The following is a 19,824-nucleotide window of genomic DNA, read 5'->3' as shown; positions in this document are numbered from 1 at the left end:
ATGCGAGATCGTTCGAGTTACCGTACTCGTAGACATTCTATTCCCTGCATCAATCTTAATGAAACTGGTTGCAAAAGACGAGAAAAATTTTTTGCTTTAAAATAATGAACATCAATTTTTGGGCGCGCAAAAATTTGTGAACTTTTTCTTTAAAAAACATGTTTTGGAACACGAAAAAATGAGTTTCCCGATATATACCAATGAAATAAATAGTTATATCGTTGATAACAAGTGTGTTAACGTATATTCAACAATTTTTATTGATTTTTGACAGACTTTCTTGCCAAACAGTTCAAATTACTATCTTTTACTAAATTTACAATTTTCTCATAGTAAAATCAAACAAATATTGGATTATACACCAAACTGTTGGAAATAATTTTTCTCATCCGAATCCAGCATAAGTTTTGTAAAAATGTTGTATCTGAAGGAAAAAACACATTTTTTCAAAAAATCATAGGTTTACGCTATTTGTTCATAGGTGGCGACATGTGTCTTTTAGCTTTGCTGCAAATTCTCTATTTGCCTTATTCTCTACGACCTTTAAATTTTACAGTTGCTATGGACACACAAAACTATGCGTAGAACGGCATCTTATTTATGAAAAGTTCATAAAACGAGATATGAGATATAAACCAGCAGGCTTGGCCGAATGGTTAAGCTGTCCGCTTTGTAAGCGGATGATCATGGGTTCGATTCCCATCTGCTCCAACCTTCCATCGGATGGGGAAGTAAAACGTCGGTCCCGGCCTTGGTTGTTGTTAGGCCGTTAAGTCATTCCAGGTGTGGGAGTCGTCTCCCTGCTATAAAGACAAACAACACACCAAACCAAGCCTGCTCCGGTGGCATCGCTGGCGGCGGTTGGACTCGCAATCCAAAGGTCGTCAGTTCGAACCCTGGGGTGGAAGGTTCCTTGGAGTAGAAAGAGGTTTGGGTGCTCTCCCCATTCAAGCCTTCGGACTCCTAGGTTCGAGCAGAAACTTGCAATAGACTACAATATACCCGGGGGTCGTGAATGTGGATGTTTTTTATTTGGGATATAAATCGAGATAAACTATACTCACCGATTTCCTTATTCTGCTGCTTAAGAAAATGGTTGAACTTTTGATTCAAGTCACTTGAGACAGAAATATCTGTAAACATTCTATGCAATTTGTTTGTGAACTCATATCCACATGCTTGCTTTAGTTTGTTGATCATCATTTCTTCAGCATCCATACTCTGCGACTGATCATGTATTAATCTAAGCAAAAAAAAGGTATATTTATGTTGTGTTATTTATGAAATATGACATCTTAACCTTTTTGCCAACATTCTGCTATAAAATTTTTGATACACGTCTTTATCTTCGATATATTTGAAGATTGTTATACTTTTTGTAATTTTTGAATCTATCTCAGATTCAGTAGTTTTCGACTTCTTCAGTAAGCTGTCACAATACCGAGCAACTAATTCTGCACTTCGGCAAGGCTGTTTTTCATAAAATCTTGAATTTATAACAGAAGCGCATGCCTTGTCTAAGGCGCTAAAAAAAATTGGATCCGACTTAAATGTATCTGTGATCAATTCGTCATATTTTCCGTGAACTTTCAACATGCCTTCGACAAACTGGATATGAATCTATAAAAAGATAATTGTTTGAAAATTTGACATTGTATCTGTATTTTTTTTCGTGTATTCGGTATTTCTTTTCCAAAACATGAATTTGGTTGGTTTTTTTTTTCTAAAAATCTGTTTATTTGCTCAAAATTAAAATATTAACAAAAGTAAATAAATGGGGTTCTTTACATCATTCGCTGCGTCCATCCCGGGCAGAAATTTACATCTTGGAAAAATCTACCCATGTTCGTAAAAACACGAACAAGTCAAGTTCACCCCAGGGTGTGGTTAAGAGATAACCGAACATGACCACGAACATAAATTGTTCGAGGTGTATCTGCGAAAAATCTTGTTGAGTTTATTTGACCAACAATGCCACATCAAGTTGAGTTTATAGTAGCAAACAACTGAAATCTTCCAAAAATCATATCAAGTTCATAAAGTAGATTTTGATCCCAAAAATAATTTTATTGGTTTTTAATGCACCCCGCCACTATTCAGACCCCCCCCTTCTTTCTCTTCACAAATATGAGTAATATTGCAGGAATATACGCACTTACATCAAAACAAGATTTTTCAATGTTGAAAAATTATTTTACTTTAAAAACTCATTAAAAAATTGTGGAGAAAGCGTCGAATTGCCAAAATGTCACAATAATTTTCCAAATCACGAAAAATCCAAAGTCTCTATTTCCATTTTTTTAATTAAAAATAAAAGTTTATGAAAATATTCCTAAAATTGCATAAGTCCAAAAATCCACAAAAAAAATTTCAAAAAGCCTGGTAATGTTTCTTATCAAAATATGTTTTCAAAATGTTGAAAAATATTCAACTGGCTGAGAGCAAAAATTTCGCAAAGTCCTGAAAATCTAATAGATTCTACCAAAAATCTTGTCGTGATACGGATCCCGTAAATTTTCTAAGTGCCGGAACGATTTTTGTAGGGGGTATATCAATAATTATTAAAAACCGACTTTCGAATTTAAAAATTTCAATGAAGACGTTTTGTTAGGGACATTATTTTAGGAACAAACTGATGTTTTTTTGTAAAAATCGGACGAAAATTTCCTGTAATTTCGACGAATTTTCCGAAATTTTGATTCAAAGCAAAAATAAACATCAAAATATTTTATCATGTTTCCAAATTCCCAAAAATTTTCTAAGTCCCAATTTTTTTTTTCTGTTTCCCCATCTCGAAAAATTTCTAAGTGTTGAAAATATTTTACTGGCCGAAAGCCATAATTTTCCTAAGTCCAAAAAATCAAATAAATTCTACCAAAAATCTTGTCGTGATATGGATCCCGTAAATTTTCTAAGTGCCGGAACGATTTTTGTAGGGGATATATCAATAATTATTAAAAACCAACTTTCGAATTTCAAAATTTCAATGAAGACGTTTTGTTAGGGACATTATTTCAGGAACAAACTGATGTTTTTTTAAAAATCGGACAAAAATTTCCTGTAATTTCGTCGATTTTTCCGAAATTTTGGTTCAAAGCAAAAATAAACATCAAAATAATTTATCATGTTTCCAAACTCCCGAAAATTTTCTAAGTCCCAAAAAAATGCTTTTTCTGTAAAAAGTAAAGAATTAAAAAATATACGCAAAAATTTCAAAGTCCAGCATAAATAAAATCAAACTTTGAAATATCAGCTCATGAAAATTATTCTAAGTGTCGGAAATTGAAAATTATGTCAGTGACTGCTATTTTTTCTAAGTCCAGCATAAATTTGAAATAAAGTCAAAATAATCATGTTCGGGTAAAATTTTGGAAAAAATAAAATTTTCGAAATTTTTGCTTAGTCCAAAAAAACTACCACTAACAGCTCAATATCAACTGTAGATAATGCAGTATGATCATGGAATAGGATGCATGATCAAGCACACTAAGGAAATCCCCTCTCTCTCCGCTGCGGCTTCAAATCGCTCCGCACCTTTTGTTAGTCATCCTTACCCGGCGCATGGAGATCGAGCTGGGGGTTTCCGACCTGGCTTCTCAGGCAAGTATTCATGTCCCAGTAATTCCCCACTTGATAAAAGTTTGGTTTCCAGCAAATCATCCTCACGCCAGCCACTGCAGAACTCAATCCTATGGATTCCATCAGCCCGGTCGAAGTCTGTACGCAACTTTTCGGATTACGGGGGAGCCCTTGTCCCCCCTACCACACTCCAGCTATCTGGCCCGGCTATTGTCAGCAACCTTATCGTCAGCGCGGAAGTCTCCAGACGCATCTCTGTTGCACCGAATTCCATCGAGACTGCTTCTCCAGGACGCTTCTTGCTAAGTACCGTGGGAGCCCTCAACTCTCCCGCCGCAGCCGATACCATCGCAGAGCCAGCCATATCGAAGACCCAACTTGCTGGCCATTTAAGTCGTCCTGGTGATGTGTGCGGGTACGGGGCGAGGGTCTCCCAAATCGTCAGCACGGGCAAGTACACACGTTGCGGAACCTTTTCTTTCGTTGATGATCACCCGCATTCCAGCTCCGACCGAAGACATTCACGGGCTCGCGCTGCTGCGCTACTTCACTCGGGACGCCTGATACAAAGTCCTGTGGAAGCCCCCGAACGACCCGTCGCAGTCCTGCCGCATGTCAACGCTCAGCAAAGCCGTCCCGAACCTGCGTACGGCCATCGTGAGGGGGTCTTCCAACGGCAACTCTCAGGCGAGTACCCCGTTCTTGAACATATGTCCCGCGCTGATGATCTGTTGGTTTCCAGTACCTCCCTGAGGACTGTGACTGAGGATGTGTGACGTTTTCAATGATTTTGACGATTTATTTGATTACTCGATGTCTGTAGATTCCTTTATTTCTAACTTACGCCGTACTATTTTTGTTTAGATCTAAGTTTATATTGTATCTCGTGAAATGTATTGACCATGTTTAAAAGACGGTGGGTTTTATGCCTATTCGAGAGTGGCGAACTTAGCGATCCAACTCGAACGGGCTTTTACCACCCAGTCCATTAAGACAGATAAATGTCGGATGGACAATAAAATAAAAATAACAAAAAAAAAATAAAAATGGAATATACTTTCCATGATACGCAGTCGGTTTCATAAGTCGTCATAACTCGAGGAGTTTACAGCAAGATGCGAATAAACAAGCCAAGATAGTTCGAAGTTATCGCCACCAACTCACTTTCCGCCCGGGCGATCACCTCCATAAACACTCCACGAACACCACTCCAAATTGGGAATCCAGTTTCCGCACCGTATCGCTCCCGATTCAGCTGTTGAACATTTCCGTATTTTTCAAGAACCTCCTTAATCCGATCATCCTCAACCTCCGGTGGTAATCCGAAAATACGAACATATTTCGATACACCTCCAGCATCCGCTACCGTAACATCTGCCGCTGTTCCATCACTGTACGAAAACGTGGTTTTCGGACCTAACCTAGAAAAGGCTTCTCCCATTCCCTTGGCCGACTTGAATCGGACGTACAGGCTATGGTCTTCCCGGTACATCGCACTCAAGTCACTGCTGGTCCAACCTTGTTTCCGGAAGAACTGGAAAATTTCTGCATCCTTTGGTTTCCGGCAACCTACTCCGAAATGTATTCTCAGAGTGAACTCTTTCCGTGGTTCCATTGTTTCTCGATAAAAATCAAATGACCTTGAACTGTAAGCTGTGCACTGACACGCACGTCTGATTCCAGCGCTGTCTGGAAGACAACTGATTGGTTCAACTAGAGACAATTAACAGGGAGACTGGTCGACGTGAATTTGACGTATCTAATCAGGTACGTTCGTTTGAGGGCTAGTTCCGCACTGAGTGTCGCACTCAGAGCTGTAAAAGTGTTTTTTTTTTAACTCGCGCTACCCGACATACTCCAATTATTTTTTTGGTATTTTTTTTCGAAGATAAACATTCTAACTAAGAAAAATTCGGAGTTTGAAGATTGTAAGCTCAAAATTCTCTGAATGGGAGACCTTCAAAGTTGAAAATGGAAAGAAAAAAAATTGTTTTGACAAAAAAAATTATTTGTCATAGTTTTACTGTGTATCTGTTTATGTATTTTTTCCTGCATCATTATATATATTCAGAAAGGTAATTGATTCAACTTTTAATTAACATTGAACAAAACATGCTTTACAGGCTAAACAAAATACTAAAAATACAAAAAGATGGATTTTTATTTAAAAAAATAGTTTTTTTCAAGTTTGTTAATGAAGTACTTTTTTTGTGTGCATTTGTGCGATCTGAAAATTTTCCAGCTTAAAATTTGAACCATTTCCTAACTTGTCTCCAAATTTCAAAGTGCACAAATGTGCACTTTTTGAGTTATACCATTTTAAACATTTTGGTTCATGCAAAAAAATATACACCCAAACGAAAAATATATCTCAAAATCTGCAACAGTGGATTTGCTGCTAAAAATGTTATATTTCATTACATTTTTTGCAGCAAGCCCATAGATCATTTTTGCCCGCGTGTAAACACGTCAGCGATCTGCAGTTCTCACCAACACATAGAATGCTGGCGCGTCCCCGAGCAACACTCTAGAGAGCACATTATGTTCGCGCTCTGTCCCTCACCATTCATCAAGCGCCAATGGCGCGGTGGTAGCGTTTCGGATCAGCAACCTAGAAGTTGATGGTTCAATCCTCGTTCTGTTAAGATTTTTTTTTCTGCAATACAATCAATCTGCCGTCGGTAATGTCGATAATTGTCGGTAACGGGCAAAAATGTCATACCCCTATATCGCAAAAAATGCATGAGGACAGATTTCATGCAGATTCTGATATACTTTCATGCCGCCATGTATCACAATCATGCGACCGCCGGTTGGGTGTACACAGCAAAAAATCCGATGGTAAAATCGCATGCAAAGCATGCACATCACCTTTGTGAGCAAAAGCATGTAATATTGTATGAGAAAACGTGTACACAAAATGCATGTACAAAAGGAAATTAAATAAATTTTGCACATCCCAAAAATAACATCAATCTGGTGAGAGTCATATTCAGATTACAAAGTCCGCGCCCCAACCGTCTCGGCTATCTCGCCGTCTTGTAAATGTTGTGTTCAACGCCGATGTACCAGTAGGTTTCCCGTACGTCGTATACTGAATTAACTGTATACGATGTATGGGGAACGTACAGCTACATCGGTGTTGATCCAGCTAAATTCACAGCGGCGAGATAGCCGAGATAGTTGGGGCGAGGACTTGGTAATATGGATATGACTCTCACCAGATTGATGTTATTTTTGGGGTGTGCAAAATTTATTTATTTTTATTTTGTACATGCTTTTTGTGTACACGTTTTCTCATACAATATTACATGCTTTTTCTCACAAAGGTGATGTGCATGCTTTTGCATGCGATTTTACACAGAATTTTTTTACTGTGTAATGATTTCGCTTATACGCTTGGTTAAAAGCACATTATTTACCTGCGGAGGCAGAAATGAAGTACCGTAAACCGGGGTGACTTTGATAGGATTTCAATTTGTTTTTGGAATATTTTCCAACAGGTAAGCTTTTTCTCAAGATTATTATTTTTAAAACATGTACTGGGGTAGGCCACACATAGTCCATGCACTATTTTGGAAAAAAAAGTATTTTCAATAGTGTTTAGAAAAATAGTTACGTTAAAAATTCCTAGTTCAAATTCCGGGGTGACTTTGATAGTCATAGTTTTTCTTGTTAAAATCATATTTAAGATATTCAAACTTTATTTGTACGTTAAATGTAGCATCACTAAAGTAGCTGATATAGTTTTTAAGAAAAAAAAACAAAGTTTATATTTAGTAAACTAAGTTTATAAGCTTTTTAACAAAATACATATAAATTTTAGGTTAAATTGTTGAAAAGTCAGAATTTTGCCTGAAATTTGTTAAAACTAGTTTTGTTTGTAAAATTATCGATTTATATTGCATTTTATACTGAATTCGAAGCACGAATCACAAGTTTTCACATTTTACATGAAATTTGTTCAACTGAAATTGCATATAAATTTCGAGATTTTTTAAAATTATGTTCCAAAACCACATATTATTTATTATTTACAAACTTATTCAACCTTCTCCTAGTGGAAAATTGTTCAAAGAATCCGAAAATGCATTCCGTTTTCAGATTGAAAATCATGTTCATTGAGAAAATCATGACACTTTGAGAAGTTCAAAATAATGAGTTTCACCAACATTTTCTTAACTATAGTTAACTAACTTTTTAAACTTTTCAAAATGTTATGAAAAGTTCTCCTTGAGGTACTTTGAACACTTCTCTACCACGGTCAGTATGATTCTATGCCATTTCGTACGTATTTTAATTGTACTCTTCATTTTTTTTTTTTTTTTTTTTTTTTTTTTTGGGAGGGTGGTCCAGCCGCACATCGTTGATGTTGAAACCTCTAAACTGGGCCCTCGTCCTGTCACGTCCGTCAGTAGTCTTGTCGTACATTACAACTAGAATCAGATCTGCCAATGAATTAGTACACTTCGACCAAATAAACACTGACGCTGTATGGATCTGACTCTAGAATAAATGCACAGTTGTGTGTTATTCATAAGTCCAAAATGTTCAATTATTCATTTAAGTCCAAATATTCATTTGCTAACTACTTTGGATTGAAAATCTAAATTTTAATCTAAAATCCTCTAAACTTAATGTTCAAAACTAAACGTTCCTTTAACTGTTGTAGTACTACTTCTATCAAAAAACAATAAAAATATGTGAACTGTTATACAAATAGGATAGAAATCGCGACTTGAAAAAGAAATGACCATTTACGTCAAAAGATCCGTAGTTTCTCGATTCGCAACAATGGTCAATACAACCATAATCCGAAAACCGTTAGTTCAACAGATCAACGAATTTTGTCCGATATCATTACATTATTGATTGATCGAGACTCTATGAACAATTTGACATAAAAGAATGCCTAGTATTCTGCATCAATCAAAGTTTATTGACAGTATTACTCTAACTTAACAATTGCAACTAAATTTATCATCAAATAGATTTGGAAAGTATACAGATTTATTTTAAATGCTAATGCTAAGCAACAAATAAATTGTACTATCTTGCAGTCCTACCTAAATCCCACATTGTGATAGTGAAAAAGTCACAGAAGCAGCGGTGTCTTGTGCAATTGTGATATTTTCACTATCGGAGAACTACCTAGTTCACGAAGACAGCTTAACGGTCAACGCTTAAGCCCTGGGGCTGCGGCAAAGCGAGTTCTCGTAGCATGAAGTGGTGTCCATAGTGCTTATAAAAAAGAATGTATACCCAAATTTTAACTAATGCACTAGGATCAAATCATGCCCCTTGACTTTACAAGGCCCAGGGATATTTTAATTGTACTCTTCATTTTGCGGAAAAATCTCAAACCTATCAAAGTCACCCCGGCTATCAAAGTCACCCCGTTTTAAGGTACCTGCTATGCATGTTTTAAAATTGATTTGATATTCATGACTGTTGGTAGGGGAAATATACCCATTTTAATCACTCTAAGCCATTCGACTTTTTAATCAACATTTTGAGATGTATAACAATGGAGATTTGCTTGCTCACATTTATTTGAGCTATTTAGTACTTTGGATCAGTCAAAAACAATTTATGAAAGCTGTAATTCATGATCAAAGTGCCGATAGGCCGAAAATAGAAATAGGCTGAGAATGGGTATTAGGGTGTTTCATCCAAACAAAAAAGTTCTCAGAATTATGCAAACCGAGGTTCCCCTAGTAGAGGATGCCCATAGAGACTCTCATGCCAAATATCAGCCCATTTGGTTGAGAATTGGCCTGTCCCCAGCGGTTCAAAGTTTACATGTAAATTACTATGAAATTTTTATGCTTTTCGTTCAATCGTTCCTACAGGTCTGGGGACAACATGGATTCACTCGGAATAAAGACAGGTGTGTAGGGGATGGTCCAATGAACAAATTCCAGAAGGAATTAGGGTTGTTCATTCTGTCCCCAAGGTGCGCATTGGATCGACGTCCGGTGTTTCCAGAATCAACGATTCACCCTTCAAATGTACGCATTGTCCTTAGTATGCTATGACGGCTAGCTGAAAATTACGACGCCCCATGTCAGACGGCGAACACGTGGAGAAGCATCGATTGCATTATTATTACAAAATCATCATGTTACGTTATTTGGAATAGTTCAAATTGTTACAGGAACATCAAAAATTATAATTTTATTACTTTAAAGAATGTTTCTGAGCCAAAACTTGAGTGAATGCTCTGCCACGTGTTCACCGTCTGACATGGGGCGTTTGTGGGGCGTCGTAATTTTCAGCTAGCCGTCATAGCATACTAAGGACAATGCGTACATTTGAAGGGTGAATCGTTGATTCTGGAGACACCGGACGTCGATCCAATGCGCACCTTGGGGACAGAATGGACAACCCTAATTCCTTCTGGAATTTGTTCATTGGACCATCCCCTACACACCTGTCTTTATTCCGAGTGAATCCATGTTGTCCCCAGACCTGTAGGAACGATTGAACGAAAAGCATAAAAATCCCATAGTAATTTACATGTAAACTTTGAACCGCTGGGGACAGGCCAATTCTCAACCAAATGGGCTGATATTTGGCATGAGAGTCTCTATGGGTATCCTCTACTAGGGGAACCTCGGTTTGCCTGATTCTGAGAACTTTTTTGTTTGGATGAAACACCCTAATGGGTATAGTTCCCCTACTTGGTACGTTTTATAAAATTAGAAATACCTATGCTTAGTATTTTACAGAAACAATTCTTCGAATATTCATATCAGTTAGTTGTTGTGTTCTTTTGAAAATATGGATAATAATACCGTAGTGTCCCTGTACGATGTAACGAAGCACTATTCTGAAAAGAGGGGTGGATTTTAACTCAAGAGAAAGGGGAGGGGGGTTGAAAGTAAACCGAAACTATAACATAGCATGAGACGCCATTCCGTGCATCAAATAGACAAAGTAAGAATATTAAAATTCACCACTTGAATGCATGTGGGCTCAAATATATGAAAAAATCTAAAATTTAACTTTTTTTAGAAAAAATATAAATTTTTATTTGTTTTTATTATAAAAAGTACAAACAACACAAAAAAAATATTTTTGGCCGCTCGCTTCTATGGAAATACTCCATAGTGCAGCGGGGCAGTGAAAGCAAGCCAGAGAGGGTGAAGAAAAGCCCCAAGAAAACGCTCCCTCTCCTTTGTTCTGCTGTCCGTAAAGCTGTTTATTGACCCCTTTCCTTCCGATCTCTATACTAGCCTATAAGCCAGGGGTGCTCAAAGTTTATGGATGCCGGGCCAAATTTGAAGCTCAAATGAACTGGCGGGCCAAATGTTCAAAAGAGTTTATTAAGAAAAGGAATAAGTTTTTTTATGTCTGCAAAATTTCTGATATTTTTTTTTGAACATTTTCAGAACAGAAAATTACAGTTTTCATTAGTTCTGTTGATTTTACTGTTTAAGGTATTTGATAAAATGGTATTTTGTTGAATATACTTATGACTACTCACTGATATTTTTTTATGTTTTGAAAATGGTGACATGAAAGCTGAAAAAATATGTAACGGCGTAATTTTATCTAGTGTAATAAATTAAAAGTTTTTGTCCTTCGATTCTAGACCTTGTTCTAGACATGGTTGAGGGAGGGATTTTTTTTAAATATATAAAAATTGTAATTACAAGCCAGAATTGAAATTCTTAAACGTTTCAATGAAAAAAGTGTTGGAAAATTCATTAAACACCCGTACAGTTTTGTAATCATTAATTTAAACAAAAATGCAAGATTTTACAAAAAAAAGCGAATAAAACTGATTGCTGTGAACTGTGAATCGGAAATACACTAAAATAAAAAAAAGGAAAAGGGATAAAAACTTTGTAAAATATTTGCAACAGCCTTATTCTTCTGATTTTTGTCAAATTTTGTCTGCCTGAATTAGATGATAATCAGTCAGATTCAACTGTCAACCTTCATGAGTTCGAATCCCGAAGTGGAAGTGGTGTAAATTAAGTTTGAGGCTCAGTTCATAAAAGAGTCATTGTGACTGTTAAATTGATATGGAATAGACATATTATTGCCTTCCTCACCTTACTGAGGAAAGGCTATAAAATCACTCGAAAACTGAACTTCTCAATTAGACCTCCTAGACAAAGTAAGAATATTAAAATTCACCACTTGAATGCATGTGGGCTCAAATATATGAAAAAATCTAAAATTTAACTTTTTTTTAGAAAAAATATAAATTTTTATTTGTTTTTATTATAAAAAAGTACAAACAACACAAAAAAAATATTTTTGGCCGCTCGCTTCTATGGAAATACCCCATAGTGCAGCGGGGCAGTGAAAGCAAGCCAGAGAGGGTGAAGAAAAGCCCCAAGAAAACGCTCCCTCTCCTTTGTTCTGCTGTCCGTAAAGCTGAAGGTGGCTTCATGTATACCTATCGACTCAGAATCGAATTCTGAGCAAATGTCTGTGTGTGTGGTGGGATGTTGATCAAAAAATTGTCATTCGATTATCTCGACATTGGGTGAACCGATTTTGTCCGTTTTGGCGTCATTCGATCCGTTTTGGGGTCCCATAAGTCGCTATTAAAAATTATGCAGTTTAGTTAAGTACTTCCAAAGTTATGCTAAAAAAACGATTTTGACAAAAATCCGGAAAATTGTAAAAAGGGTGGTTTTTGTAAGAAACCCCGACATGTTATAAATTTTTAGAAATGTATTTAAAAGACCTTTCCAACGCGACCAATACATTGAAGATCTGACAACCCTATCAAAAGTTATTAGCACTTAAGTGTTATTTATGCACTTTTTGGAAGCCGGATCTCAGATATCACGATGAAAACGTTGTCCGGATCTATCATGCAAAACGTCGTTGAACAGGTAATCAAAAGACCTTTCCAACGCGTCCAAAACATTGAAGATCTGACAACCCTATCAAAAGTTATAAGCACTTAAGTGTTATTTAAACACTTTTTGGAGGCCAGATCTCAGATATTTTGATGAAAACGTATTCCAAATATATCATGCGACCTAAAAAGACCTTCCCATGAGCGTGTCTATTTTGGATAGCATTACCCTTTGAATGAGAGGAAGGCACCAACCACCTAAGGGTGGATTAAGTAACGTTTTTACTTTTATTACAGTTTTCTACCTAAGTCAGTCAATTTGTATGTTTCATATAACATTTCCAAAAATGTTTGAAGAAAATTTTGGCGAAATTTACTATTTGCACTACGTGTTAGTGTTCCAATTTGAAAGATTTTTGAACGATATATTTGTGTCATATAATGGGGATTAAAATATGGATGAATCAATGGTTTTATATAAACAAAAGAAAAAATAAAAAAGATTAACACAAATAACATAGTTAAAAATAAACCAAAATTAAAAAAAATATATAAAATCACTTTGCAAATGGACAAAGGGCCATTTTTCATGATCATTCAAAATGGGTGCGCGGGCCACAAAAAATGATCTCGTGGGCCACGTTTGGCCCGCGGGCCATACTTTGGGCACCCCTGCTATAAGCTGTAATTTAAATCGCTTGCAAGTTCGGTCATACTTTTCTCGGTTTTCGTTCCACTTTGATTGATCTTTTATTCACAGAACTATTTTTGTTAAATGTTTTCTCATGTTCTGATTGTCTTAAGCAATTCGAAAAATCGCATATTGTTATTTGGCGGGCCGAAAAATGTTTTCCGTGAAATTGTATGTATGTATGTATGTATTTGAACACCCGTCTTGGCAGGACTTGGCCATGACCACAGTATATTTCAACTGAGACGGTTCGGTTAGTAACCACCATATATCTCAAGAACCTTTGAAGCGAATACCTTTCTCTGGCTAACGATTTCTTCTGAAATTGTACAGACATAGATCGGTAATGCAGATGACTCGGGCCAGGCAATCCACGACTCCCTCGTCAAGTTCATGAGTATATGAGATGGCCCTGGGCTGTTTTGAGACAATGTTAGTAGTTATATAATGGTTTGATATATTATACCTTGTGACATTGTTTCGCCACTACGGATCTATTCAGTTCTAGAGCAATAACTCCATGATGGCCGACTGGTTAGCGTCCCAGACCATCAATCCCAAAGGTGTGAGTTCGAATCCCACCTGATTCTTAAAGGTTTTTTGTTCTTATTCAAAGTTCAATTCCTGATTCCAATTCAATTCCGCAACCATTAAGTCACGGAGCCGGTTGAAAAATATTTGCCGTGATGTACCGTCATCTAGGGCGAATTGGGACAGCACCCGCATAATCAAAAACCATCGGGGGAATTATGTAAATTATGAAATCAATGAAAAAATTGCTTGATGTAAAAAAGATTGCATGTATTTATCCAAATATAACAATGTTGTGGAGGCTGACTGCAGTCAAAATAAAAACAAATTATTTTGTTGTGTTTGGAGGTGAAACGCGCAGAGTTAGAGATCAGGGTTATGGGTTAAAAACGAAGCGTTAACAAATAGTCTATCCTGCTCGTTCCTAAAGTAAAGATCAACTGACGTGAGCAGAATAGACCACGCAGAAAAATGTTTTGTAGAATCAGCCTGTACGAGGTTTGAATCAACAAATTTTTTGTTGAATATAATCAACAAAAAAATTGCGTTGAAACAAACCTTGATTTTCTCAATTCCACAAAAATCTATCGTTGTTTTGAAAAAGCTGCTTCGACGTTTAGCGTTGATTCAACAAAAATTATGATTGTCAAATCAACAAAACGTTTTGTTGATTCAAATATGCCTTATTTTTCTGCGTGACTGTTTGTGTAACCTTCGTCTTTGGTGAAATTATATTGTTTTTTTTTTTTGAATAAATATTTAATAAAGCTGAGCTGGTATAAGTTGCAGCTGATTTAAAAAAAATCCGCCTTCAATAAGGCAATAGTCATTATTATGTAAATCAAGCATCAAAACCCCTCGTCGTCAGCATTCGCCGTCGAGCCTCCAGCGCCGCCGACTTGGCGGTGGCGGCGGAAGAAACCTCAAGGTAACCAAAACAAAACAAGGCAAAGCTGCGCTCTGACTCGCGACTTTTTTTTTGTTTGTGATCTAAAAGGAAAGTTTGTTGTCTTACAAAATATTTTTTAAATTTTGCTGAGATTTATTTTTATTTTCTACTGCTTGCAGCATCTTGCGTTGATTGTCACTGCGGGCCGTTCCGTCGCCAGAGTGCTGCTCGCGTCGGCCCCGCCGAAACATGACTGTTTTGTTCTGTCCGGAATGCTGCCTTCCGAAGACCGTCGATTTGGATTTCCGAGATGCTGCCTTCCGAAGACCGTCGAATCGGATAAAGATGAAGGGGAAGACTTTCTCCGCCGGAACTGTGGCTGGAGATTCTCAAGTTGCTGGACGGGGCATCGATCCTGCAGGCGCGGTTGACCTGCCACCGGTGAAGTCGATGGGTCGCGCTGGCTGCGAGTGTGTGGCACGAGCCAGAGAATCTGCCACCGGTAGCAAATGTTACAATGCAAACGGGTAAGATCTTGGAGGTCGATTCGTGGTGGTCTTGGTTCGGTACTGGACTGCTGAATGTTTGGGTTAAACGGTTGCGAAGTGGCACTTTCGACACTTTTGGGGATGTTGAAGGACACGGTTTACAGTTCGTGGTACTCCGGCTGGAAAGATAGACAGACGTATCTTAACTGTCGGAGGGTGTTCAATGTCTTCGAGAAGATTTGTTCGATTTTGGAAGAAATTAAGGTGCAACCAGAGCAGTTGTTTGCTTAGCATTACTGGAGGTTGTTCCACTGCCCGCCTACAATCGATGAAAATATCGTCTACTCCGGAATATTCTGTCTTAGAGTGACTTTCTTTGGTAAAGGTATGTGGCCAGTTCTTCAACTTCAACGTTCAAAGCTCGATCGTGTGATAATTTGTTTGTTTTCAGACAAAAGATGGTTGCAGATTGCGGCATTTCTTTATTTGTGTGCCTCTTCCGCCAGCGGTGATGCCGAGCTGCTGGACAGACACATCCTGGACTTGCGGTTCCGTTTTAAGAGCAATTCCATACTGGCCTGGCGGGCGTCGAAAAGGCGGACTCGCAACACGTGAATGGTTTTACGGTGGCTAGCGTGGTGGAAGGGGACGGACGCAAGCGAGGATGCAAGCAAGCAATCAAAAGAGCGCACCCCTTACCGAGCTGGAGCTGGTCCAGTTGAAGATCGAGAAGGTTTCCAACAGGAAGAAATGTAAGTTTAGCGTTAGTGAAGATTGACTTTTACGTGACAAATAATTTACTTTCAGATAATTCTCGGCTCGCAGAATTCTGGATGATTCGATCAAACGGAGTGAAGGATGCGTTCAAACGAGTTTTACGAAGAGGAAGAGGAAAAGCGGACGTGGTCAAGCCAAGATCGAAGGTTCGTTCCAAACCGGGCCTGCAGCAACGCGTTCGCTGGGAATAGTGTACGTGCTACATCTGCAGTCCAAGCATTCAGATTTGCTCAAGTTGCGGTTCCAATGCGGGTTTCTCCTCCGAGAGGAAAGTCAAAAAGCAGGCGGAAGGTCAAATAACAGGCGGTGCATCTGCCGAGAAACCGGAAGATGGTGTATCCATGCAACTTTTGTGTTTGAAAGAAAGTAAATAGTGAAATTGTGATTTTTTACTGAAAGTCTTCATTTTCCTCCTCAGATTCAGCAAACTGGTCAACGTGCAGGCCCACATCAAGCGGTCCACGGCCCACCAAGGGCGCCGTCAACGAACGCGACAAAGACGAAAACTGACGCCTCGTGGAAGATGGGCTACGGTCTAAACCAGACTTTGGCCGAATAGGTTCAAGCAAGAACTGACCAAGTGAGTAATTTTTAAAGCAAAACTGTATTTAAAAGTGTTAACATCACCTATGCTTTGGATTAATGGTTGTGAAAATACCGATTTGAAATTGCTCCGTTGAATCTAGTATTCGAGAATTAGGGTAGGGTAGTCATCAAGAAAAACACTTTTGGTTTTCAACTTTCAACGATTTTTCTATTTTTTTTTCATCAGCATGTTTTAATGAGCTTTTTGTTGCATTTTCTATCTTTTAATGTGTTCTAACATTGACCAAAATATGAGATCGATCCGACCTCTATAGCCAGAGTTATGGCACTGTCTCATTGTAGACGCACTTGGCAGGAACAATGAGACAGGTGGGGAACAATGAGACACTCTACGAAAATCAATACTTTTCTAGTAAAACATCATGTTTTCGTATTGTTCCATTGCAGGTGACATACCTTGAACATTTTAGAGCAATTTTGCCAATATGAAACTTTAATTAACAAAAGTTATACTCTACGAAAATCAATACTTTTCTAGTAAAACATCATGTTTTCGTATTGTTCCATTGCAGGTGACATACCTTGAACATTTTAGAGCAATTTTGCCAATATGAAACTTTAATTAACAAAAGTTATACTAAAAAGTATTTAAATTTTGTAAAACCCATATATTTATCCAAAATAACTTTGTATTTTTGGTTAAATGAAGTTAAAACTCTATAAATATGCCAAAAATCATTAACAATTCATGTTTTTAAAGATTTCCATAGATTTAAAAAATAATAATGAAGAAAAATCGAAGTGTCCCATTGTTACCCAGGGGCTGAAATGAGTGGGGAACAATTAGATAACCCTGGATTCTGGGTATATTCTAAATTTTGGCCAAACCTAATTCAAAGACATTGTAGCCCAACTCAATCCCTATAGAGCGTCGAAAGAAATTTGAAGAAATATAAGTTTTAATGTAAATGGCAGCCTACGAGAGAAAAAGTATTTTTTGTCCATAATTTACTTTTACACCCCAGAATCAAACATTTATGAATAACTTGTCACGGGCTCGTCCATAACCAAAGCCACTATTATGGTAGACGTGTATCCAGTAGACACACCTTTCCCCCAAATATAAGCCTGATTGGATGAAACTACGACTTGTGAGAGCCATTTTATCATTTTCCCCCGTGTCTCATTGATGACTACTCTACCCTACATCGAATTCAAGATTCAACGGAGCAAAAAAAATATATTGGGTTGTGTAAATTTACATTAGAATCATTGGAAATTTACACGATTTCAATAGATTTTCAATTTGAACATTTACAATGAAAGTCATGTAAATTTCCAATGAATCTAATGTAAATATACATCATTTATCATTATACCTTTTGCTACATGATAAGTGATATAAATTTACAGGAATATATTTTCTGTGTATATGTTAAAAAATTTCAACTTTTATCAAGTAAATTGATCACAGTCCGATTCCCGCCCGTGAGGATCAAACGGACCGCGCACTGGACTCACAATCCAGAGGTCGCCGGTTCGAATCCCGCGGCGGGCGCTCTAAAATTCTTTGTGTTAATATGGGTATTCGGCGCCATCGCTCCGTGCCATACTTTCATACACTCAGGAGCCCAGGGTGGCGAAGTCCTTGTAGATAAAAAGGAAGACACTAGTGGTTGGTACTAGCAATGGTGGCCGACAGCTATAAAGTCAACTTCGTTTTTCGATTCCTTTGAGTGATAGGGAACCTTCAACACCCCCACTTCTCCTCAGAATCTCAGAATACTCCCTGTTGGGGTTTGGTCCTTCCCGGGGTGTTTCGATAGCTCAAGTGGATGATGAAGTTCGGAGCCAAGTCCCAACACGATAGGAAACCACGACGCCAGGGGGGAGGGGGGAATTACCCGCAGACCAGCCGATCGTACTGCGACTCCAGCGCAGGTAGTCGAACGCCCAGGTGATCCATGAACGCCATCCGGATTCCAAATAAGAACACCACACTCGCGATTACACACCACAGTTATACGAATAACATTTACTGTCGTCAAATATGTACAATATATACAACGCGTCACGACGGACGGGTGTCCGACCCGTGCAGTCCATAGGTTCTAGGACTACTTAAATTGTATTGCCTAATTGCTCCCTACTTGGCCCAGATCCCTTCCAGTCGGGATGAACCCCAACCGATCAGAGAGAGAGATTGTTCTCTCTTATCGGCTTATCTCTTGTGCACACTACCACTGACCATCGACCATATACAAACTAGATGACCAAAACTGCTGGCCAGCACATCTTGGCTCTGTAATTGTTCCTCAAATCAGTGCAGTGGTATTGCGGCCAAAGAGGAATGGCAAATGACCAAAGTTCAAACCATCCAGGGATGTAGCTCTGGGAGACCTTATTCCCGAACATTCTCCCCTGCCCTGAAATTACCCAATTTCTGAACAAAACTAAATTTCCTCCTCAGTGTAGGTGTAGGTGTAAGTGTGTACAAATTGTGTGGTTCAATTTCCTAGGTTGATGTCCACGTCCGTGTGGCACATCACCTCCTAACCGATTATTGATGGTTACCTAATCCGGTTGTCCTTCGGTTCCCGTTGACCTCCTTGGATTGTTCCTTCCTTGGGTTGATGCGTACCGTGCACCAGGTTGATGTTTCCTTCCAATGGAGCCCGCGCTCCGGTGTGGGTGGTGAAGCATGACGTCCCACGACGTGCTTATGCTCGACCATTGGATTCCGTTTCCGAGGAGCCCTTGCTCCAGTGTGTGGGTGGGATGTGGGTGTGGGTGTGGCTCGAAGCATGACGTGCTGGGGCGTCCCGGGGCTTCGTACCGGGATACCTATGGAGCCCTGCCCCAGTAGGTTGAGATCCGAGGCATGCCGTTCCAAGACACGCCGTCCGCGAACCTCCCTTGTGGATGATCAGTGCACCGACTAATCCATCCTTGGATAGCGTTGTTCGCTGCCCTGTGCAGCACGCTTTTGTCACCGATCCGATGGTGATGGGTTGACTTCCGGATTCCATAACAACGACCCTGCCGTCATTATTTGCACTTTCCTAGTGCCCTTGGGTAGGAGTGTGTGGGTTGAACAGTCTCCGCAGATCGTCCAAAACGAAATCCAAATCCTTGGTTGAACAGTCACATCCTGTGGCCTGTTCCCTCCATGCATGTGAGATGCATCCTTGAAACACCTGGCAAGCACACCTGAGCCTGCCCCTGTACGCTTGGTTGTGTGTCTCCGTACCAGGAGATCACGATGCCGTTTTACAACCCGTGGTAGTGTAGTAGTACCCGAGTGTAGTGATAGTGGTTCGGCGGTACCTTGCCGATCCTTCCAGTGGTGTACGTTGGTACGATCCTCCGCAGTGTGCTGCGCTCCTGGCAATCACACCGTCCCGATGATGGGTTGAAACCTGGAGTGCCGACTCCGTGAAGTGGTTTGTCCTGCTCGGCTGATGTTGTTCTAAGTGATATTCTTCACCACATCGAATGC

At 38.9% G+C, this 19,824-nt stretch overlaps 1 protein-coding gene across 1 annotated transcript in view; it reads right to left on the bottom strand.

The window, feature by feature from the left end:
- Positions 1–355: 355 nt before the first annotated feature.
- LOC120431003 (cullin-2) overlaps positions 356–19,824 on the bottom strand; it is a 76,936-nt gene continuing 57,467 nt past the window's right edge. Inside the window, exons 4-5 of the mRNA XM_039596162.2 lie at positions 1,301–1,620; positions 356–1,243 (exon numbers count right to left, since the gene is read on the bottom strand). Coding sequence (XP_039452096.2) covers positions 964–1,243; positions 1,301–1,620 — 600 coding nt within the window. The 3' untranslated portion in view covers positions 356–963. The remainder of the gene's footprint in view (positions 1,244–1,300; positions 1,621–19,824) is intronic.

This window comes from Culex pipiens, chromosome 1, assembly GCF_016801865.2.
Source record: "Culex pipiens pallens isolate TS chromosome 1, TS_CPP_V2, whole genome shotgun sequence".
NCBI lineage: Eukaryota > Metazoa > Arthropoda > Insecta > Diptera > Culicidae > Culex > Culex pipiens.
The sequence above is the reverse complement of the archived record's forward strand: the minus strand, read 5'-3'. Positions and strand labels throughout refer to the sequence as shown.